The sequence below is a fragment of the Schistocerca piceifrons genome, chromosome 7 (assembly GCF_021461385.2).
Source record: "Schistocerca piceifrons isolate TAMUIC-IGC-003096 chromosome 7, iqSchPice1.1, whole genome shotgun sequence".
NCBI classification, from domain to species: domain Eukaryota; kingdom Metazoa; phylum Arthropoda; class Insecta; order Orthoptera; family Acrididae; genus Schistocerca; species Schistocerca piceifrons.
The window spans coordinates 20,661,628-20,687,194 of NC_060144.1; the positions used below are offsets into that span (position 1 = coordinate 20,661,628).

The following is a 25,567-nucleotide window of genomic DNA, read 5'->3' on the forward strand; positions in this document are numbered from 1 at the left end:
TAAACGTAGTGTGTTTTAAACACTCAGAACTGTACTATTACCATAAGTTACTCACATGTACAAAGAAGCTGAGAAGACAACCACTAACCAAATATACTAATAATATCTCTAAGAATAAGGTAATCGAAGATGAGTCAGCTAAGTAAATAAAATACAAATGTATCAGGAATGCTCCGAGCATTTGTTCAGTGTTCCGGCCCAGAAATAATAAATTGAAATTAAATAGGATTTATGATTGTATGCCTTGAGCATAAATTTTTTTCTAGATTACATTCTACATTATATAACCAATTATTTCACCCGCTGCCCCACACCTTCAGCTACGTCATTTGCTACGACTTAGCAAGGCGCCATGTTCAATTACTATAAGAATGTATTCTGAGCAGATATTGTGATTCATGTACCGTCAAGAGCGACGTTCATCATTACTGGATTAAAGTTAAGTATCAAACTAATTACGCCCGCTTTCTGAATTCTAATTCCTTGTCATGTTCCAGATCTCACGTCAGTATAGTCCTTCCCTCCTCATGCCAGCCTGCGTGAGCTAAAACGCGTGCATTTCGGCCTCCATTAGTAACACGGTGTTGGCTCTTAAGCCAACACAACAAGTTTGTTTTCGGTCGACGGGAATTTTTGACGGGTTGCAGCCCATTAGCTCCTTGTCTCAAAGAGAGCTTATCAGAGAGCTGATCATTATATTACGATGTATGGTCTGCTCCAGCTTCGCTTGGGTGGTTATTTGTGAAGGCGTGTTTTTAGAGAGAAGACTGCCTTTGTCTGGTGGAAGTCTGTGCTGTTATGGTGATTCTACCACAAATGAAGGATTGGATTGGACCATTTCAGTTCACATGTCGTGGTGAAGCTTAGTTATTGAGACGAGATTATATTGGCATCACTTGTTGCCATCATTCCGCAAGTAGTAATCTGGGCGTGTGCCTGCACGTAGAAAACGGAAGCTCATAAGTTACTTACACTTAGTTGAATGGATGTTGATCACGGCGATGTACGTTATATTTTCCCTTCGTTATGATTGCAAATTCAATTATGTTACCCTTTCACGGCGTATAAAACTGCAGGCATGGGCGCCATCATGTTGAACATCGTAGCATAGCTTACGGTGCACGACCACTGAGTTGTTGTTGTTGTGGTCTTCAGTCCTGAGACTGGTTTGATGCAGCTCTCCGTACTACTCTATCCTGTGCAATCTTCTTCATCTCCCAGTACCTACTGCAACCTACATCTTTTTGAATCTGCTTAATGTATTCATCTCTTGATCTCCCTCTACGATTTTTACCCTCCACGCTGCCCTCCAGTACCAAATTGGTGATCCCTGGATGCCTCAGAACATGTCCTACCAACCGATCCCTTCTTCTAATCCAGTTGTGCCACAAACTCCTCTTCTCCCCAATTCTATTCAATACCTCCTCATTAGTTATGTGATCTTCCCATCTAATCGTCAGCATTCTTCTGTAACACCACATTTCGAAATCTTCTATTCACTTCTTGTCTAAACTATTTATGGTCCATTTTTCACTTCCATACATGGCTACACTCCACAGAAATACTTTCAGAATGACTCCCTGACACTTAAATCAATACTCGATGTTAACAAATTTCTCTAGTTCAGAAACGCTTTCTTTGCCATTGCCAGCCTACACTGGGGGTGCGTCGGAAATTAGTTAATGCATTCCAGTCTCACAGCACATTGATAGTAAGCGAGTTTCCTTCGCAGATGATTAGATTTCAGGTCCGGTCAAGAGAGGTGAACGGATCTGTTTCGGCAATTGCTGTTGGTTACATATCACGCGGACAGATTTAACACATTATTGGGCTGTGATAAAGATGTATTCATGATTTATATTTTGAGTCCCATAATTTACAGGTTCTTTAGGCTCTCAGGAAAGAATTACAGAACAGAGGAAACGTCCTAATTGCAGCGCTGGATGCTATAACCAGAAAGCTAACACATGCTCAATTTAATTCGTGGTCCTTTACGAATCAATACTCAGTAGCTGAGTACTTGGCGGTGCTTGTGTATGTATTTATTCCAGTCTTCTGATAGTCAACCTCCTTCTCGCCCCTCTTTCTATTCAACTCCTGCTCCCCCGTCTCCTTGTTCTTTTCTCTATCCATCTCCTCCCCTTCCCATACATTTCCTTCTCCTCCTCTGTTCATCTCCCCCTCCCCCCTCTGTCTGCCTGTCTCTTCGGCAACCTGTCTCTGCCTACACACTCTTTCCTCTCTCTGTCCAGCTCCTCCTCTCCTCTCTCTCTCTCTGCTCATTTCTCTCTGTCCAGCTCCAGTTTTCCCATCTCCGCCTTTCCCATAGCTATCTGTCCACTTACTCCTCCCCCTTCTGTCTCCACGTTATCACGTTCACCCCAATAGTGGTTGGTGGTTCTTATCCTAACAGTATGTCATTCCAGACTGTACATTTACCGCTACATGGGTATCCTGCAAATCACTCCTAAGAGACTGGCAGAGGATTCATCGAACCACCTACACAGTAATTCCCTTATTTTATTATGACTATCATTTCTCCTTATATAGGCCGGTGTCAACAAAATATTTTCGCATTCGGAGGACAAATTTGATGTTTGAAATTTCGTGAGAAAATTTCGCCGCAACGAAAAACGCCTTTGTTTTAATGATGCCCACCCCAAATCCTGTATCATATCACAGACACTCTCTCCGCTATTTTTCGATAATACATAACGTGCTGCTCTTCTTTGTACTTACTCGATGTACACCGGTAATCCTATCTGGTATGGACTTTACACCGCGCAGCAGTACTTCAAAAGAGGGCGGACATGCGTAGTGTAGGCAGTCTCTTTAATAGATCTGTTGCATCCTCTAAGCGTGCTTCCAATAAAGCGCAGTCTTTGGTTCGCCTTCCCCATAACATTTTCTATTTATTCTTTCAATTTCAGTTGTTCGTAATTGTAATTCCCAGGTATTCAGCTGAATTTACGGCCTTTGTATTTGACTGATTTATCGTGTAACCGAAGTTTGACGGTTTCCTTATAGCATTCGTTTGGATGACCTCCCACTTTACGTTATTTAGGGTAAAATGCCAATTTCCAAATCATACAGGTATCTTTTCTAAATCGTTTTGCAGTCTGTTTTGATCAACTGATGACTTTACTAGACGATAAACGACAGCATCATCTGCAAACAAGACTGCTGCTGAGATAGCATCCTAAATCGTTTTTATTGATAAGGAACAACAGAGGGCCTGTAACACTACCTCTACGAACTGATATCTCTTACAGGAAATCAGGAAGCCAGTCACGTAACTAAGACGATATTCCATAGCATGCAATTTGACCAATAATATGTGTACCAAATATACAAATTTACTTGAAATCGTTCCAGTGGTTTAACATGTATTTTTTACCGACCTCTTTGCTTGTGTAGGCACATGTCAGATATATTGCACATATATTTAACATATTTCACACCTGTTTGTGCACATGTTTCACTTGTATCTCCAGCGAATTTCACCCTGCAGCTTCAGTTTCACGCAGACTGATGTTTGAGATGTCATGTCTCCTGAACTGTATGCTGCACAATGATGTAACTTCACAGGTACATCGTGTGGTACATGTGGCTACTGTCTGTGAAATGTGTTGTAAATGTAGTTGCTAGTAAACAAGCAATAAACTAAAACGTCATGCATGATGCAGCAGTTTCTCAAGCATCTCAGTGTTTATGACGTCATGCCTTCTGAACTATGTCTCGTACATTGAAATACACTACTGATCATTAAAATTACTACACCAAGAAGAAATGCACATGACAAATGGGTATTCATTGGACAAATATATTATACTAGAACTGACATGTGATTACATTTTCACGCGCTTTGGGTGCATAGATCCTGAGAAATCAGTTCGCAGAACAACCACCTCTGGCCGTAATATCGGCCTTGATACGCCTGGGCATTGAGTCAAACAGAGCTTGGATGGCGTGTACAGGTGCAGCTGCCCATGCAGCTTCAACACGATACCACACTTCATCAAGATTAGTGACTGGCGTGTTGTGACGAGCCAGTTGCTCGGCCATCATTGACCAGACGTTTTCAATTGGTGAGATATCTGGAGAATGTGCTGGCCAGGGCAGCAGTCGAACATTTTCTGTATCCAGAATGGCCCGTACAGCACCTGCAACATGCGGTCATGCATTATCCTGCTGAAATGTAGGGTTTCGCAGGAATCGAATGAAGGGTAGAGCCACGGGTCGTAACACATCTGAAATGTAACGTCCACCGTTCAAAGTGCCGTCAGTACGAACAAGAGGTGACAGAGACCTGTAACCAATGGCACCCCATACCATCACGCCGGGTGATACACCAGTATGGCGATGACGAATACACGCTTCCAAAGTGCGTTCACCCCGATGTCGCCAAACACGGATGCGACCATCATGATGCTGTAAACAGAGCCTGCATTCATCCGAAAAAATGACGTTTTGCCATTCGTGCACCCAGGTTCGTCGTTGGGTACACCATTGCAGGCGCTCCTGTCTGTGATGCAGCGTCAAGGGTAACCGCAGCCATGGTCTCCAAGCTGATAGTCCATGCTGCTACAAACGTCGTCGAACTGTTCGTGAAGATGGTTGTTGTCTTGCAAACGTCCCCATCTGTTGACTGAGGGATCGACACGTGGCTGCACGATCCGTTGCAGACATGTGGATAAGATGCCTGTCATCTCGACTGCTAGTATACGAGGTCGTTGGGATCCAGCACGGCGTTCCGTATTACCCTCTTGAACCCCCCGATTCCATATTCTGCTAACAGTCATTGGATCTCTACCAACGCGAGCAGCAATGTCTTGATACGGTAAACCACAATCGCGATAGGCTACAACCCGACTTTTATCAATGTTGGAAACGTGATGGTACGAATTTTTCCTCCTTACACGAGGCATCACAACAACGTTTCACCAGGCAACGCCGGTCAACAGCTGTTTGAGTATGAGAAACCATTTGCTTATCACAGCATCTTCTTCCTGTCGGTTAAATTTCGCGTCTGAAGCACGTCATCTTCCTGGCGTAGCAATTTTAAAGGACACTAGTGTAGTTTTTTGGGTCCATTTTGTGGTATATTTGAAAACTGTCTGCAAAAATGCATCGTGAATACAGTTAGTCGTTCAAAAGTAAGAAATTAAAGCATCATGCTTCATGCCGCAGTTTTACTGCATTAACTGCGAAAATGTAGTAAGCGATAAACTTTTTTTATTTTTTCTTTTTTTGGGGCTTGTCAGCGAGGAAACATTTCTTAACCGTTTCAAATTAAGTGTAAAGTGTGTTGCAAGTGATTAAGTGCTCTCATTCTCAAATACTGGTATTCAGTGGTAAACACCGAGTATTCGTGCGTTGTAGGTTACACGGATGCAGGAATTGTACCTCCAGAAACCAAATAGGTCCACAGGTAACAGGCCCCACTCCTCTCGAAATAGACAAGTGGCCTGCAGGTAATATCCCCGAGGCCTCATAGCGGTTTATGGACTCGTGTCTCAGATCTTTTTACAGTGGACATGAGCTCCGACGCGCTTGCAGTTTCATTAAGCAGAATGGGAGGGAAAATATTACTTCCGAAAGGTAACACCTTCGGGTTTCAAAAAGTGCTGAAAAGTGATAGAGCACAATGCACATGCATCTTTAGGGGTTGCAGAAGCCTTATTAAAACTGTTTCTATTATGAAACTGGATGTCGTGGAGATTCAAGAAGACCTTGGCCACACGGAAATTCCTTATGACAAAATTCGAAGGCAAAAAAATAATTCGTATGATGAAGAGAAAAGCCATAGAAGATTTTTGTGAGAGTCCATGAAAGCTAATTTAAAAAGAGAAGATAAGCAAAAAATAACAGAAATTTCGACAGCTTTCGTAAATTTATTTACCCAGGTAGGCGGAAAATTCTGCCGAAATTGCCAAAGAATGTTGAAGGGGTTCATAAATGTTATCAACACGCTAAATGTGGAAACTACTAATGGGACAAATTTCTTGCAAGAAAATAATACCAAGAAGAATGTTGTAATATTTTGTGAATCTGAAAAAGTTAAAATACTTTCTCAGTGTGACATTATACGTTGACAGAACATTATAGTGTTGCACAAAGTTTCTTTGTCAGCTGTTTACAGTAATCATGCTAGTTAAGGGACATTATATTCTATTGTTCTTCTTTGTGAATCCGAAAAAGTTAAAATACTTTCTCAGTGCGACATTATACGTTGATAGAATATTCTAGTGTTGCACAAAGTTTCTTTGTCAACTGTTTACAGTAATCAGGCTAGTTAATGGACATTATATTCCATTGGTCTTCTCCTTTGTTGAAGGACAGAGGAAAACTCAGTATGCCTTTCAAACAGTTGTTGATAAATGTAATGATCTAGGTCTGAAATTTTCACCATCAATAATCTTTTCAGACTTAGAAGGCAGTAGAATGAAACCTGGAAGTGAAGTCTGGACTGATATAAGAATCGTAGGATGCAAATTCCATTTCCCCATAGCTGTAGCGAAAAGTTTGAACATTGGTACTTGCGCATGACTATTACACGTGAAATGAAATAGGAAGGATCAGTGCTAATTAGTTAGAAAAAGGTGCAACGTATCGAATTTTAATCTTAACAATTTTTTCTCAGCGCATCCTACTCTACAACACCCTTACAAGCTTCTCAGACAGTTTCTGACCGCCCTGTAATCGGTTATCAGTGGGTTTCGGTTATTTCAGCCGGCAGGAGAGATCAGGCATTGTTCAAAGATCAGAGTGCACGGTACAGCTTCTGTAGAAGAAGAGTCTCAATTCAAGATGTTGGAGCGGTTTAAAGGCTCACGTATTTTCGCATCCCAACCACAATCACTCCCCCCCCCCCCCCCCGCCCCTCCCACCTTTCTAGCATTCAGAACGTAGTAAACCGTAATCGAACAATTCTAGCGACTGAATAATATTGTTATGAAGTAGTTAAAATCGAATGCAGACATAGTTGCTCACATAATTAATTGTATTGATGACTTCAACGCACAGCTGCTTCATTTAAATGAAATAAGTATTACAAACACGCTATCGGTAATATATCGGCAGCTCTAAGATCTTTGTCGAAATTTCCTGTACAGATATAGCAAGACAACATATAGGGTCAAGTAATGCAGCTTCTCTACAAACCTGCACCTACTCAAAAAAATGTATCACTACGCGGTTCATATAAACAGAAACGTGGATTACGGATAATTATTACAACATTTAATTATAAGTCTTATTGTTAAGAGGGATCACAATCGCGTTTGAAGAATATATTAAGATTTTTAGATGCAAATGGCGAATAAATGCAGACTAAATTCATTCACATGCCTTGTAAAATAATGAACGAAAACCTATTCTGGCAATTTTATGATCATGGATATGCTTTTCTCATAATGCCCTTCTTCGAAATTTCTTTCAACCGCAATGCAGCTGCTGAGAACTCCACAATATCTCGAATAGCACAGTTATCACTCACCTCTAATGTATTCGATTTCCTCCTGCGTGAATTTTGGCAGCCTTGAGCGCGCTAGTCCTTCTGCTTTGCTGTTGTTGTCCACCCTTTCCCGCACTACTGCAGGGTAGTCACCCTCCTGACTGTAGATAGGGTGGGCGAAAATCCCAACCTAATGAGCGAAAAATGCTACGTTTTAATTTTTTCCCGCAAAAATATATCGATGTGCATACTAATATCTACCATACATTCTAGAAATACACACATCAAAAAAAGTTTTGCCTCTCCTCGGTTCCGAGATTTCCGGAACCTGTACAGAAAATTGGAACAGAGATCAACATAAATATCATTTCCGCCCTTTTTATTGCTCATGAAAACCACACAATTCATGTTGTGCCACCATGCAGCGAGACCTTCAGAGGTGGTGGTCTAGACTGCTGTACACACCGGTTCCTCTAATATCCAGTGGCATATCATGTGCATTAATGCATGCCTTTATTTGTGGTGGTATACTATCCACAAGTTCATCAAGGCACTGTTGGTCGAGATTGTTCCACTCCTCAACGGCGATTCGGTGTAGATCCCTCAGAGTGGTTGGTGGGTCATGTCGTCCATAAACAGCCCTTTTCAAGCTATCCCAGGCATGTTCAATAATGTTCATGCCTGGATAACATGCTGGCTACACTGGTCGACGGATGCCGTTATCCTGAAAGACGCCATTCACAAGATGTTCACGATGGATCGCCAATTGTCGTCCATGAAGACGAATGTCTCGCCAATATGTTGCCGATATGGTTGCACTATCGGTCGGAGGATGGCATTCACGTATCGTACAGCCGTTACGACGGCTTCCATGACCACCAGCGGCATACGTCGGCCCACATAATGCCACCCCAAAACAGCAGGGGACCTCTACCTTGCTGCACTCACTGGACAGTGTGTGTAAGGCGTTCAGCCTGACCGGGTTGGCTCCAAACACGTCTCTGACGATTGTCGGGTTGAAGGCATATGCGACACTCATCGGTGAAGAGAACGTGATGCCAATCCTGAGCGGTCGATTCGGCATGTTGTTAGGCCCATCTGTACCGCGCTGCATGGAGTCGTGGTTGCAAAGACGGACCTTGCCATGGACGTCGGGAGTGAAGCAACATGCAGCCTATTGCGCATTGTTTGAGTCGGAACACGACGTCCTGTGGCTGCACGAAAATCATTATTCAACATGGTGGCGTTGCTGTCGGGGTTCCTTTGAGCCATAATCCGTAGCTATCGGTCATCCAATGCAGTAGTAGCCCTTCGGCGGCCTGAGCGAGGCATGTCATCGACAGTTTCTGTCTCTCTGATCTCCTCCATGTCCGAACAACATTGCTTTGGTTCACTCAGAGACGCCTGCACACTTCCCTTGTTGAGAGCCCGTCCTTGCACAAAGTAATAATACGGAAGCGATCGAACGGCGGTATTGACCGTCTAGGCAGCTTGAACTGCAGACAATACGAGCCGCGTACCTCCTTCCTGGTGGAATGACTGGAACTGATCGGCTGTCGGACCCACTCATGTATGGCTTTTTTACATCTTTGGGCGGGTTTAGTGACATCTCTGAACAGTCAAGGGACTGTGTCTGTGATACAATATCCAGTCAAAGTCTACCTTCTGGAGTTCTGGAAACCGGGGCGAGGCAAACCTTTTTTTGATGTGTGTACATTGTGAACAGTCTGTAAAATGTCGACCAGTTAGAATACAGGATTTCCAGATCAGTGGTCAATTTTGACAAAGAACCGAAAGATCTGATCATAGAAAACGCAACTGGATTCCATTAGAACTCTTTAGAGTTAATAAAATGAGTTGCACGTTCTTAAATGTGGAAGAGTTTCACTTCGCGCCCAAAATTTATATGAAAAGGGATGTTCCAACAGACATTCTACAGCCATTATAATCATATCGTAGATAGGTGGGGGGCTATGGCACATTTAAATCAAAGTCCCTCAGTTTAATACTGAAGAATAAACAACAAAATGCAACTGAGTGTAGCGTGTAAGTAACCACATCGGAAGGACATCTGTGGAGACGATGAACTAACCTGCGGTTCCTGAAGAGAGGCAGCAACCTTTTCATAGTTGCAGGGGCAACAGTCTAGATGATTGGCTGACGTGGTCTTATGGAAGGAAAGGTACACAACAGTCAGTCGCAATGCCATTAGTTTTTATTAGCCTGCAAATCTAGATTTCGGCTATAAATAGACATGTGACTATACACCAGCAAGAACATATGGTGCCATGAACTGCCAAGAGTCTGTTCAATTGTAACGAAAATGCACCGAAGATGGCTGTTTACAGCCGAAATCTATATCTGAAAGCATAATAAAAACTAATGGAATTGTGACTGACTGCTGTGTGCCTCTTCTTCCATATAATCTACAGTCGCTGTGCGCAACGGTTACTAATGGAATCAAAATTGATGTAGCCTTGTAACATTATCCTACGTAGTCTTCCTATATTGGTGCTGCGAACAGCTGAAAAGAAGGGGAAACTAGAGCTATTATGTTTTCCGAGATTATTCAGCTCTACATTAATGGTTCTGTGATGATAACGTTGCTCTTGGTTAAAAAATTTCGGAGATAGGAATGTCCTTCATTCGTATTTCTAGGAGGGGCCTTCTCAGGAGCATGTCATCTGGATAAAACAAGTCTGGTATTCTGAAGGTCGAAGTGTTGAATTTTAGATTCCTTGATCGTGAGGACTGGTTGGAGAAGTTGAAAATAGAAACTAATATGTCGCAGTTATGAAACTTCCTGCGAGATTAAAACTGCCAGGAGTCTGTTGAATTGTAACGAAAATGCACCGAAGATGGCTATTTACAGCCGAGCACTTGCCCGCGAAAGGCAAAGGTCCCGAGTTCGAGTCTCGGTCTGCACACAGCTTTAGTCTGCCAGGAAGTTTCATATCAGCGCACACTCCGCTGCACAATGAAAATCTCATTGTGGATGTCGCAGTTAGATATAATGGGATCTAATGAAGTGTGGTGGCAAGAACAGGATTCGTGTCCAGGTGGGTGGAAGGTTGTTAACAAGAGATCATAGGTGTAACGGAGTTGTAGGTCAAATAATCAAGAAAAAAGTTGTAATGTCGGTGAAGGCTGTGAAAGGAATGACGAATGCATAGCGAAGATAGATAAAAGCCAAGACCCATCACATTGGTACAAGTGTGTCTACTAGCACCATAGATATTAAAGAGACTTAACGAGTGTATGGCGGGATTAAAGAAATAGTTGATTTCGTTAAGTGAGACGAAAATTTAACTGTGATGGGCGCTGGAATCTGACAACGGAAAAACGGTTGAACATAAAACATGAAACTATGAGATCTTAGGAAGTTGCTGGTGTGTTGAACATCCCGCCATCTCAGTTTACTCTATAGAAGTCTCTAACAGGTGAAACGTGGCAACTATACTGTTTTTGTGACTTAAGCTAACCTGGAATCTTTGTGTCCATTAGCATTCCTAATCCCAGAAAGAAACGTAAATTTTAATTTGAGTTTAAGATCAATAGATGAGTCTTTCAATACGCCTGAATGAAATGCGATATTTTCCGTGCTGGGGGGGTCGGATGTACAATTATTGTGGTTAAAAAGGAATAAGTAATCTGTACATTGATTATATTCAATACAGCATACGTCATATTCAGAGGGACGTCCCCAGAAGGTAACAGCATTCAGAGGCGCATCAGGAGAAGACTTAAGAGGCGCATTGTTGGTGTAGTTGGCGACACTTAGTCGGAGCGTCACCGGAAAGGGTCCCTGTGAGAGCACTGTGCAGGGCGCCGAGAATGTTCTAGAACATGGGCGTGGATGGACTTGGGATTTCCAAAAAATGCAATGTGCACTATGTGCGAAGACATCCAACAAGCGGAGAGAATGAACTCGTCCTGTTGAACTGAGTGGAAAGGGAAGAAAAACCGTGAGATGAAAATTAATAGTTTTTGTGGAGAAACAAATCTACAGTAAATCCCATGGGACAGTTATGTTTAAATTTTACATCTGGCGGTATTAGTAACGCCTAATTTTGTGTCAATCGCAGTGTGTGCAGTAACGATGGACATCACAAGGGCCGGCCTGATGTAACAGTTGCGAGTGATGGTCGCCTGTGCGGATTCTCGCCTAGCTGAGGGCATAGAGGCAAAATCGGTGGATTTGGGGAGAGAGGAGGGGGAGGGAAGCTAGGGTGGGGGGAAGGGGGGGAGAAGATTGACACGCAGGTGCAGCGTTAGCGTCCAGTAGTCACTGTAGAATAAACAGCCAGTTAGAATTAAGACAGTTTCGAGAAGTTTATTTTGTATGAGTGTGAACATTAAACAGTGAAATATGAATTCAGGGGCTGATTTGCTCATTCAGGATTTTGCTTCTATCCAGACCAAGTAAATTCGCCTACGCCATGTGCTCCTCTTGCGTCGTTTCCGAGAGTGAGTCCTTGAACTACTGAGGATCATATTGCTGCGACACAATACGGTTAGTGAATGGATAATATTGTTCTAACTTTGTGAAGTGGGTTTTTCGCATGCCAGTTGCAGTGCTCTGCATGTTGAACTATTTCTTTGAAAGACCCAATTGCCAGAGGAGTTTTTTTACTGCGCTCTATCTTCATGTGTGAGTATTTATGCTCGAGTCTGTAAGGATTATATTTACCACGGGCTCCGTAACGTCGTACAGAACTGGTAGGGAAGCCGTCTTCTGACTTCTTGGTTTTCTGTCATGAGTATTTGTGATGCGGTGCTAGGCACAGACTATGTCGGAATAGTAACATTCTCTCAAGCAAGAGTACCAGAAGCTACCGCATCTCAGTCGTAGTCTATATAGCACATCTACATCTACATCTACATCCATACTCCGCAAGCCACCTGACGGTGTGTGGCGGAGGGTACCTTGAGTACCTCTATCGGTTCTCCCTTCTATTCCAGTCCTGTATTGTTCGTGGAAAGAAGGATTGTCGGTATGCCTCTCTGTGGGCTCTATCTCTCTGATTTTATCCTCATGGTCTCTTCGCGAGATATACGTAGGAGGGAGCAATATACTGCTTGACTCCTCGGTGAAGGTATGTTCTCGAAACTTCAGCAAAAGCCCGTACCGAGCTACTGAGCGTCTCTCCCACTGCAGTTTATCTGTCATCTCCGTAACGCTTTCGCGATTGCTAAATGATCCTGTAACGAAGCGCGCTGCTCTCCGTTGGATCTTTCTCTTCTATAAACTCTATCTGGTACGGATCCCACACTGCTGAGCAGTATTCCAGCAGTGGGCGAACAAGCGTACTGTAACATACTTCCTTTGTTTTCGGATTGCATTTCCTTAGGATTCTTCCAATGACTCTCAGTCTGTCATCTGCTTTACCGACGATCAAATTTATATGATCATTCCATTTTAAATCACTCCTAATGCGTACTCCCAGATAATTTATGGAATTAACTGCTTCCAGTTGCTGACCTGCTATATTTTTAGCTAAATGATAAGGGATCTTTCTTTCTATGTATTCGCAGCACATTACACTACACATGTTGTTTTGTAGTTGATGGTAGATTCAACAGATTTCTTCTCTGGCTAATTTCTCCCGAGGTTTCTTGACGTGCCGTAAATATGTCAAACAGAGAATGCTCTATAAAGGGTGTTAAAGCGGACCCCACTTTCACACGAATTCGAAAGCTGACTTCTGGGCCCAGTAAGAAAGGTAGGTAAGCATAATTTTAGTATAGTGTAGCACAAGTTCACTGGAATTTAGACCCAGTCTATAGCCACAATTTTCTGTTTCTTGTTTTTCGTTAATAGAAGGATATTGAAGAACATCGTCATAAAATGAAATCACGTATAATTACAATTTGACTGGTAGCTAATAACTTTGTAGCTCTCTCAAACACTTCGCTGACTCACCTTAAACTGTCTTTGTCTCTCAGTTGCTTCTACGTCTTCAGTAGAGTTTGTATACGGTTCGTAATGTGGGCTGCTAAATGTCATTCCCACAGAACCTGAAACAAATTTGAGATAAAACTGTTATTTATATTAAATATTTCATTACCTCTGGGTGAATTCCTTTAGCTTCGCATCAGAAAATAATACCAGTTATTGTACATCATTTGTGCTACGTTTAAGTTGTTGAATGTGCAATTCCAACAATAGATCACACAAAGTTGATACTGAAACGATTGAGGAACTGTCTAAACTAGATTTGGTTCCTGATTTACATTTAAAGAAACACTTATAATAATTTTCATGGTCATTTCTTCATACTTGGCGCCATTAGATTACTATTTCTCTTATTATTGAAAGAGGCGGAAGTACTTAATATAACCGTGAATAACTCAGTAGAATGACATTTTTTCTGAAACTAGCAACATCTACTGAACGGATTTCTCAAATATATTTACAATTTACGTATTAGTTTTAAACGTGTCTGATTCGGGGCAGATGTCCCTATTTGAGAGGCACAACTGGTAAAATTAAAGTTGTTTTTGTTTTATGCTCATAATAACAAATCTAGCTATGCAACAATTTTTATATGTATAAGCATACTTGTAAATTACTTGAATTAAAAAAAAAAAAACGGACGTAAAGCCCTTAGGCTCCTTGCTCTATAGTTTAGAGATATCTGAAGACTTCTGTGTACAACATCCAATCTAATACCAGTGTGTATATGTGCTGCATCTGTTAAAATTCACCACAAACCTAAAATATTTCCAAGGATCCCAATAAACACTGGTACGATGGCGTTTATAATGATCTGCTTGGAGCACGACTCCAAATTTTACTACATATTGTTCAATTTATTTTTCCTCTCAGAACAACTGTTTCAAATTTTCACTTAGTTCATTATTTAAAACGTTACATATTTTGTCAAACTAAATATTTTTACATTACAAACGAGTTACAGTTAGACAGTCCGCACACTGTGTGCAATTGACCAAAAAGTTACTTTGAAGAATGAGTACTTCATTCGTTATGTTTTATTGCATGATTTAAGATCCATCATTCCTCTGAACTCTGAAACGTGTCTAAAAAAAAAGGAAGATTAAAGATGGTGTTGATGATGAGACAGTTACAGGTAGGGCCCAGGATCCGATTGAGGAACGGTAGGAACCATCCCAGCATCCACCTTAAGTGATTTATCGAAATCACAAAGGAGCTAAATCTGAATTGGTACATAGGTAATTGAAATCCATTGTCATATCACTGCACCACATCCAATGATGGTTTGGTTTTTGAATATCATTTTTGAAAATAAATGCGAAGAAACAATTTTTCAAGTTTACTGGTTGGTTGTGCAACTAACCTTGCTTACACCAATCTTGACTTCAATGTGTATAAACTGCTGGCATTAGTCTAGCCCCAGAAAACTATTAGAAGCTGCTGAGAACAATTAAAATCCTAAAATGATGAAATTTATGCTTCTGGCGAATTCCTGGGCGCTATCAATTATGTACACTCCTGGAAATGGAAAAAAGAACACATTGACACCGGTGTGTCAGACCCACCATACTTGCTCCGGACACTGCGAGAGGGCTGTACAAGCAATGATCACACGCACGGCACAGCGGACACACCAGGAACCGCGGTGTTGGCCGTCGAATGGCGCTAGCTGCGCAGCATTTGTGCACCGCCGCCGTCGGTGTCAGCCAGTTTGCCGTGGCATACGGAGCTCCATCGCAGTCTTTAACACTGGTAGCATGCCGCGACAGCGTGGACGTGAACCGTATGTGCAGTTGACGGACTTTGAGCGAGGGCGTATAGTGGGCATGCGGGAGGCCGGATGGACGTACCGCCGAATTGCTCAACACGTGGGGCGTGAGGTCTCCACAGTACATCGATGTTGTCGCCAGTGGTCGGCGGAAGGTGCACGTGCCCATCGACCTGGGACCGGACCGCAGCGACGCACGGATGCACGCCAAGACCGTAGGATCCTACGCAGTGCCGTAGGGGACCGCACCGCCACTTCCCAGCAAATTAGGGACACTGTTGCTCCTGGGGTATCGGTGAGGACCATTCGCAACCGTCTCCATGAATCTGGGCTACGGTCCCGCACACCGTTAGGCCGTCTTCCGCTCACGCCCCAACACCGTGCAGCCCGCCTCCAGTGGTGTCGCGACAAGCGTGAATGGAGGGACGAATGGAGACGTGTCGTCTTCAGCGATGAGAGTCGCTTCTGCCTTGGTGCCAATGATGGTCGTACGCGTGTTTGGCGCCGTGCAGGTGAGCGCCACAATCAGGACTGCATACGACCGAGGCACACAGGGCCAACAACCGGCATCATGGTGTGGGGAGCGATCTCCTACACTGGCCGTACACCACTGGTGATCGTCGAAGGGACACTGAATAGTGCACGGTACATCCAAACCGTCATCGAACCCATCGTTCTACCATTCCTAGACCGGCAAGAGAACTTGCTGTTCCAACAGGACAATGCACGTCCGCATGTATCCCGTGCCACCCAACGTGCTCTAGAAGGTGTAAGTCAACTACCCTGGCCAGCAAGATCTCCGGATCTGTCCCCCATTGAGCATGTTTGGGACTGGATGAAGCGTCGTCTCACGCGGTCTGCACGTCCAGCACGAACGCTGGTCCAACTGAGGCGCCAGGTGGAAATGGCATGGCAAGCCGTTCCACAGGACTACATCCAGCATCTCTACGATCGTCTCCATGGGAGAATAGCAGCCTGCATTGCTGCGAAAGGTGGATATACACTGTACTAGTGCCGACATTGTGCATGCTCTGTTGCCTGTGTCTATGTGCCTGTGGTTCTGTCAGTGTGATCATGTGATGTATCTGACCCCAGGAATGTGTCAATAAAGTTTCCCCTTCCTGGGACAATGAATTCCCGGTGTTCTTATTTCAATTTCCAGGAGTGTATTTCCCTAGTTTGTTTTGCGACCAATTTCGAGGTCTTAGGCGTCGTCAAAAAAATGTGCTTAAAATGAATAAGAGTGATAAAATATGGTGGCCAAAATGACGCAATCAGGAAACCGCTTCATATGTGGTATATATCCATCGAGACTATTTTCTAAATTACCCCTCGTACTGAAATGCTGAATTTTTTCCTTTATTTTACGGTAGTTTCACTTGCTCTATTAAAAATTGCTTCATTTACCTGTTTAGTCCCACATATTGCACTGTACCTGTTTGCAAGATGGGACCTTTTTAGGACAAGATTACCTGGTTCAGTCATCAGCTTGGAGCACGTCTACAAAGTTTACTACATATTATTCAATTTATTTTTCCTCTTAGAACAACTATTTCAGGTTTTCACATAGTTCATTATTTAATAAGTTACATATTTTATCAAACTAAATATTTTCACATCACAGTTTTAATGAAGTAATCCCTCTTGTTTTAATACAAAACCAAACATTAACATTTTCCATCTTCGGAAATCATCTGAGATACTCTGTAGTTCCACTATTTTAAAATCTTTATCTCCACAAAACTTTTACTGCTCACGTATTTATGTTTGTATCTGACACTGGCATAACAGTCAAAAAGTAGTTGGGAAAATAATAAATATCGCGGAATATTACTCCAGTATCACGTGTTTTTTCATTTATAAAATTTGTAACCTTCATACAGAAAACACTATTAAACACAACATATAGAACAAAATTAATCTTTCCTTAAGTCTTACCTGTAAAACTATTATTCTTTATCTACTACTTCGATCTCCAAATTTATAAAATTTAGCTGTTCGAGCCAGAAAGGAATTAAGAGGTCAAGAAATCTGAAATGCTTGTAAGAGTGTTGTAGGGTAGGCTGTGCCGAGAAATAGTAGTTAAGAAAAAATTCGATACGTTGCACCATTTCCGAGTTTATTAACATTGAAATTAGACAATCAGGCTGTTGCGCGAGCAATTTCATGCGGCCCGCCAGAGACGGTGCCGCAAAACGTATTCGCCGTTTGTTTTCCTAAAATCGAACGACACAAGAACCGAACTTGGTACGGTAACAAGGATCGAACCCAAGGCAAAGGCTGAGCAGTTTTGCGCGCTATCATCTACGCTAATTGTATATGACACTACTTGTATCTGGCGCTCCGCTTGAATTTTCGTGCCCAACAACCTGATTGACTAATTTCAACTCAAAGTACTGTAGCTCGGAAACAGTGCAACGTATAAACTTTTTTCCTTAACAAGTATTTATCAGTAGAAGCCTATCCTGAAATACCCTTACAAGCTTTTCAGACTGTTTCTGCAACCCTCTATAGGAAATACAGGTCAAATGGGAAAGCGCCTCTATTAGAAATATTTCGTAAACAATTGAGCAGTGTCATAATTTAGACTTTCTCGGCAAATCTTCTCGCGTTATCAGCTCAGTCAAAGCGTCATTCTGCAACAACGTTTCAAGAAATTTTCTACTTGTCATCTTCAGGCGAAGTGTCGCGTTCGTGTCATTTCCTGCCGAAAATCTGTATCTCCACGACTGAATGCAGGGCGATACGCGACCTGCGAGAAGACGAAGATATGGTCGTCCTGGCGGCAGACAAAGGCAATGTGACAGTAGTGCTACGATCAGTTGACTACTGGCAGAAGACTGAGATCGTCCTACAGAATCCAGCTTACAAACAAGTGAAAAAAGATGTAAGAGGTCCATGACTAAGGAATTTATTGCTAGTGCACTCGAGCAGATGTAATTTCGATGGATTTCTCACGCGCTGCCTGCGATATGTAAGCTATAAGAGAATCTCAGACCAGAGGGCAGTGTTGGCTGCAGTAGGAACTGTGTTAGTAGTAGTTGTAGTAGTAGTAGCTAGCAGTCTGGTGTATCGAGTTGGCTGGGACAGTCGTGTGCAGCGATGGCGGTGCCTGAGCGTTGTAGTATAAAGTAAAAGCAGCCTCGCGCATGTGTACTATTGTTATATCAAGTCCCATGTAAATGTTTTTAAAAAAAATCTCTTAGTAATAATCTTTCTTATAAAAATAAACCTTTGACAGTCGTTCATCTCAATTTAAAGAATTTACTAATTTCTCCAATCCATGGTCATCCCGATTATTGTAAAGAAAAATCAGTCGTTTCTTTTTATACATGACAAATCTATCGGCCAGCATTGCACTGGGCTGTGCCAGAAAAATTTCTTATAGGAGCAGATGTATACGCCTTATCCGGCATCCTTATTGAGGTAAGAATTTTCAATTTATTCAGAATGGCCATGACGCAGCACTGCTGACGTTCAAAATTTACCAGTTTAAATTCACAGTCAATTATTGAAAGGTTATAAGTGAGCCACAATTTTATTGAGAGGTTAGTCACGTTATTATTGTGAGGTTACGGAGTAGTAAACTGTTGGAAGATTACGCTAAATGTGAATGTTATACCTATTTTTTCTGTTGGGAGGTTACAAAGGGTCCTACATCAGCTGTGACAGAGAAGACCATCTCACTGCTAAACAACTCAGGCATGGACAAGGATATGGTTAGAAGGCTGTATCCCAGAGCTACGATATCGTCACGCTTGTAGATATATACAAGAAGAGAGTTCCACTACGTCCAATAGCAGACACAATAAATTGAGCAACTTATGGAATTGCCAAACACATGGCGCAGTTATTGAAGCCTCTCGTGTGTCATTGTCCCCACCATGTCGAAAACTCGACAGATTTTGTGAAGATACTTCGAGGGACGTCTGGACAAAGATGACATCGTGGTCAGAGGCACATTCTTCCAACAGTTAGACGGAGTAGCCATGGGTTCCCCCCTGCCGCCACGTATCGCAAATCTATTCATGGAATACTTCGAAAAAACGGCTCTTGAAACGACGTGTATGAAACCGAAAGTGTTCTACCGCTATGTGGACGAATCGTTCGTGATTTTGCCGCATGGGGAAGAAAGTCTACAAGAATTTCTTAACTGCCTCAACGACATACATTAAAATATTAAACTCACCATGGAGGTGGAACAAAACGGATGTGTTTCCTCGGCATTATGATAAAGAAGGAGACTGATGGCACGTTAGCCCATTCTGTTTAGAGGAAGAAGACAAACCGACCTGTACCTTAACGTGGATAGCTGCCACCATCCCACACAACACAAATCCGTGCTCACCACACTGGTGCAAAAAGCACGAGACATTTGCGACAAGGAGAATCTAGTTTCCGAAGTGCAGAACTTGACGAAAAATGTTTCGCAGGAACGGCTATGCTGAGACGCAGATAAGATGCGCTTTCCAACTGAGCAAGAACAACGAGAGAAGTAAGCGACGAAGACAGTACGCGTCTGGCGTTCCTTCCGTATGCTGGGCCGCCCACGGCAAAGGTTGCCAGGATATTAGAAAAGAGCACATTAAAACCATCTGTCGCTCATCAGTCAAAGTCAAGAATACGCTGGGCCCAGTGAAGAACATATTAGGAATACAGACAGCTGGAGTCTACAGCATCAGCTGCGAGTGTGGCAAACACTACTTCGGTCAGACTCAGTGATGTGAATCGCAGTGCTGCTCAGAACACGTTAGGTGCGTTCACCTAGGCCAAACGGAGAAACCTGCAGTGGCGGAATACAGTCTCAACGAAAACCATATGTTTGATCTCGAACAAACAAATATGGTATGGAGGGCGAGCGGGTTCTGGGATTTGGTTTTTAAAGAGGCTGTGTAGAAACGAGTCCATTATAATCTTGTCAACCGAGATAGCGGTTTCCAACTTAGCACAGCGTGGTATGAGTCGATAACAGAAATACCACAAGAACGCTCGAATGCGAAACCGGCGAAGGCAGGGCCAGGACGCAGGAAGCCCCCACCATCACCGGCCGTGAGGTCCACCCCCCTCCCTCCCCCCCGCCTCCCACAATCCCGCCCCGTGGACCGCAATTCCCCTTCCGGAGGCGCGTGATAGCCGCTGCCGTCGAAGACGAGGCAAAGAAGCCTGCGATCCAGCATCTATAAAACACGGAGAGGACACGAACCTGACACTCTGCTTGAAGTTGACAGGTAGGAAACTATCTGGAAAACGTTGCAGCAGAACGACGGCTTGACTCAGCTAAATTCAGCAGTGCTTTAACTAAAAGTATCCATAACGAGAAATGTACCTTTTTGAAAGACAAATCTGGGTCATTATACTGTGTGTGCTTGAATGCATAACGAGGTATAAGCCAGAGAGATAAGAGATATATAAAATATGGTTTAAAAATAATAGGTATAATGTAAAGAAAAAACCTATATTTAATTGAAACGTATACGAAAAAATTGTGAGAGGAAAGGTAAATCTATTTTGGATACAAATAGAAAATGGAAATGAAATGATTGTGAAAACAAACATCCATTGTTTGGTCTCCTGGATGGAGGGATCAGCAGAACTTGGGATCAGAGCTCAAAAAAGAACTGCAGGGGAAGGATATTGGAAAACAAAAAATTTTCTTTTGTGACCAAAAGAACAAAATTGGCAGAAACAGAAAAATAATGTGTGAAACAACATAGATAGTAGAAACAAAACAATAAAAAAAATAAAAAAGGGAGGGCTGCTATGAAACCAGTTAAGTAAGATAATACGAATATTAAATATCATAATTTTGACAAAGTTCTGTTAAAATTAGATATCCCACTATAGATAATTCAATATAAACTAATAAAAACATGGCTATATAAGTAAATATAGTAGTGTTCAGATAACAATTAATATTGGGGCATCAATTAGTGGTGGTTATTAAGAAGAGAAAGGAATAGTCAGTGGACGAGTAAATATTGATAGAAGTTTGGAGAGAGCATAGCAAACACGAGATGAAAGAGAGAAACAAGTTAAAAAAAGCCCAGCCGAGAGAACTATTGAGAATAAGACTGAGATGCTGTTTACCTGGATAGTGCTGACATTTGAACAGCGATATTTCTCCAAACTGGAGAAAAGCGTTGAGTGCCGATGTGGCCAAGTTTGCTAGCATATCAGGCTATCAGGAAGATTGTCTTAAGTAAATGTATCTGCAAATGGTTCAAATGGCTCTGATCACTATGGGACTTAACATCTGTGGTCATCAGTCACCTAGAGCTTAGAACTACTTAAACCTAACTAACCTAAGGACATCACACACATCCATGCCCAAGGCAGGATTCGAACCTGCGGCCGTAGCGGTCACACGGTTCCAGACTGAAGTGCCTAGAACCGCACGGACACACGGGCCGACTGTATCTGCAACAGCATCAATTATTTTGAATGAAGTTGCGTATTTGAGACACCGCACAAACCCTGGCGCAAATTCGAATTGTTTGCAGCAGGTGCTCACAGTATATCGTAAATTTAATCGAATAAAACATTCAAATCTGAGATGTGTGGTAGAGAAAATGAGTCCAAGAAATCAAGTGTGATCGAGAGAAACAAGAAGTGCTGATGTGGGAATAACACGTATTTACAGTCAAGAAAGTCAGTAAAAAGGAAGTGGAAGAATGCACCCACAGGGAGACACGAGGTGAGTTGACCGATCCTCCTTCCACACACTCACAAACTGACTTGCACACGTATGTAGATATGTAGACACGTGTACACAGAGCATTCAGCATACCGGATTTGATCAAGAAGGAACAAACTATGAGTATCAATTTTGTTTGCAGTCACTTCACACCCACCCACGTGGAAACCGAAGACAGGTTTAAAGCAAAGTGGACGAACCGTTCTGTGTCGCTCTGTACTGCTCGTCGTACAGGTGCCAGACGCGCGCGTGGGCCTTCACCAGCGTGTGCGTCGCCAGGTAGTCGCCGACGCCCGTCGCCGGAAGGCCGGGCGGCACGCCGGCTATGGCGTAGCCCCAGACGCTCATGACGGGATCGTTGAACGTGATCCACCACTTCACCTGCCCACCCAGAGACACTCGTGAGCTGAGGGCGCCACAGATGAGGTCGGCGGCCAGTTACGAGCGCTGCCTCACTGGAACTTACCCTGTCTCCGTAATTGTCGAAGAGCAGCTTGGCGTAGTCCGCGAAGTAGTCGACCATGATCTCGTTAACCCACCCACCGAGGTACTGCAGCGCTTGGGGTAGGTCCCAGTGGTACATCGTCACCTGTAGCAAAAGTACGTTTCTCCATGTATCAGGCAGAAAGCTCCCTTCACAGTTCATTGTCAGTTATCTTAATGTAATTTCATTTCTGAGATGTTAACACTGTCTCTGTTCTGCATTAACGATCACGTCCAATTCCGTAATTTAGGAACACCGTTAATATATCAGTTATTCTCTCTCTCTGTATTGGGATGCATCTATGCCAGAGACTCCTGCAATGGGCAGACATGCACAATCCATAAATGTCTCAAATACCATTTTCAACGCAAAATTACGTTTTTTTAAAGGGCACAAGTATACTTCTGAGGAAATGAAAACTAGAGGTGCAGGTAGCGATGATGGACTTGTTTCCACTGTTCGAAACCTCGTACCTCCTGAAATACATAGACTTTAAAAGATTGTAATGGCACATCAGTTTCTGCCGTGATATGCAGACCAAGTATGGGCCTACACAAGGCCCCGGGACAGTCCAGGCAACAGTATTACTGCATTACAGCATCACAACAGAAACAGTGGCATCACTTCCATTATTTACAGTATTTCACGAGATATAAGGTTTAGAGCACTGAAACCAAGTTTGAAATGCCTACTACCTGTACCTCTGATTTTCATTTCGGTAGAAAAAATGAACATGCACGGCTCACAGAATAGATTGGTAGTCAGGGGCGCTGTCTGTCTGAGGTTCACCGAGGACATACTGTGATGGAAAGACCTTTCTGGTGTTCGAGGAGTGCTGTGGTGAATGCCGTCAACACGTGGCAAAACCAAGGTGAAACCATGTCTAGAGGATGGGCGGCCACTACTCATTACAGATTAAATGAGCCAGGTGGCGAACTGTGGCGGAACTAACACTGGACTTTAATTCTGGGCAGAGTACAAGAGTGTCTGAACGCACAGTGCAGCGAACACACCTGACGGTAGGGCTCCTAGGGCTCCGCAGCCGACGATCGATGCATGTGCCAATGTTAACACCACGACGTCAGTAACTACGACTGAAATGTGCACGTGATCATCGAGACTGGTCTTGTCACAGTGGCCGAACGCTGCACGGTCTTCTTCATCATGCCGTTTGGAGGGTGCGAATCCGTCGTCTTCCAGGGGTACAGCTCCCTGACACCTGTTCTGCGGAACGGAGACAAGCTAATGGCGGCTCCATTACGCTCCGGCAAACATTGATGTGAGCATTCACGGGTGTAGTGGAGCTCGTGCAAGGCACCATGACGGCCAAGGAGTATCGTACAATGGTTGTAGACCACTACAAGCCTTCATGGCAATCATGTTTCCCGATGGCGTGACATTTTTCAACAAGATAATTCTCCATGTCACAAGACCAGGCGTTTGGTGGAGTCATTCGGGGAACACAGTGGCGGGTTCCAGTTGATGTGCTGGCCCCCAACTCGTCAGATGTGAACCCGATCGAACACATCTGGGATGTGATTGAATGTGACGTGAGGACTCCTAGCCCCTCTCCCCAGATTTTACTGGAATTAAGTGAGTTGTGTGTGTGGATGTGGTGGCAACTTCTTCCAGAGACCTGCCAAGGACCCATTGTTTCCATGCCACGAGGCGTCGCCGTTTTTATGCGTCCCAAAGGTGGACATACCGGCAGTTAGGTAGGTGAACATAATGTACATAGCGGCCTAAGAAAACACCAATAAACTTTAGGGACAGGTTTCTTAGACAAAAACAATAAATGTCTAGTAAACAAGGGCTCTAAACTGCTTAACTAGAGAACTATGAGAACTATGAGCGCTTGTTCAGGAGAAGAGTCGGTTCACACTAACGACGAGGAGCAAGTGCTCATAGCTCGTAAAGTATGCGTTCTAGACCCGATGTTTAGTAGACATTTCCTGTCTTGTTTTGGTCAGTACTTGCTGCTCCAAAATATGGAAAGAAAAGACCTTGATGTGGAGAAAGTAGTCGGTAATACACCCTTTTCATATTTTTTATGGTACTTGTTACAGGTTCCTCGTATCCTGATCTATTCTTTTATGTTGAACTCAAGACAGTTGTTTCTGTTAGAACGCAGACTTCATCTGGTGCAGTGGACTTTATTTGAACACATACCCTTCCCATCAACGTAAGTCATAAAGAAAGATATGTGGATAGCTGACTGTACGGGTTGTACAAATATAAAGAACAGTGGTACAAATTCAATTATCTCTGCAGTGACATACAATGCTGATAACTCAATGTATTTCGTTTTACGAAGGGCAGTCATAGGGTTTTACTTATCACTGCGATAAAGTCAAGCTATGAGAGTGAAACTTGGTGTTACGCATTATCTACAAACTCATCCTTCCAGGTGTGACATTTTTCCCAAGGACGGAGGCGTTGGCTGTTGAAGTTTGCATTTTGATTGTTCAAGAAAATAAAAAATCGCTTCGTTATCATTTTGGATATGCCTGCCACGCAACAGTTTCTTCATCCTAGGAAAGAGGAAGAAAGTATTCTGTACCATTTCTTGGGAATACGGACAATGAGGAAAACTTTGCTAGCCCCCAGAACCAGCATGTGCAGAATGCGCCGGGGCGCTTTTGTGGATCACAAACAGCCCAGCGAGAGAGGTGCAGTGGTTAGCTTACTGGACTCGCATTCGCGTCCGACCATCCTGAGTTAGGTTTTCCGCGATGCCGGGATGGTTCCTTTGAAAGGGCACGGCTGAGTTCCTTTCCCATCCTTCCCTAATCGAATGGGACCGGTGACGTCACCGTTCTGTCCCCTCCCCCTGACCGACCAACCAACCAACAAACACCCCCTTAGAGAGCTTCCCGCGACTTTTGGTGTTAACAGCTTCACGTACCCTCGTCAGGAGATTTAGATAGTACGCGCCTATCACTGTTTGGTATTTACAAGCAAAATCTGTTAGCATCACTCCACGACAGTCCCGAAAGACGCTCAACAGCACCTTGCCGATGATGGTCGGGCATTCACTGCAATGGTGACTCGACTCGAAATGCTTTTACTGTTTGCTTTGTTCGTTGTCCTGAGGATGACAGCAATACAAGCAGGATTCATCCACGGTGATTAGCTGGTTAGATAAGTCAACTGCACTGTCCTGACACAACTGCTGCTTTTCCGGTGCTGTGTCGGGTCTTTTGGCTCTT

The 25,567-nt window shown here is 43.3% G+C and overlaps 1 protein-coding gene across 1 annotated transcript in view; it reads right to left on the bottom strand.

The window, feature by feature from the left end:
* The window catches only part of LOC124805386 (myrosinase 1-like), a 53,088-nt gene extending 30,631 nt beyond the window's left edge, over window positions 1–22,457 (bottom strand). The window contains exons 1-3 of the mRNA XM_047265948.1: window positions 22,341–22,457; window positions 22,075–22,255; window positions 13,380–13,474 (exon numbers count right to left, since the gene is read on the bottom strand). Coding sequence (XP_047121904.1) covers window positions 13,380–13,474; window positions 22,075–22,255; window positions 22,341–22,457 — 393 coding nt within the window. The remainder of the gene's footprint in view (window positions 1–13,379; window positions 13,475–22,074; window positions 22,256–22,340) is intronic.
* Between the last annotated feature and the right edge of the window lie 3,110 nt (window positions 22,458–25,567).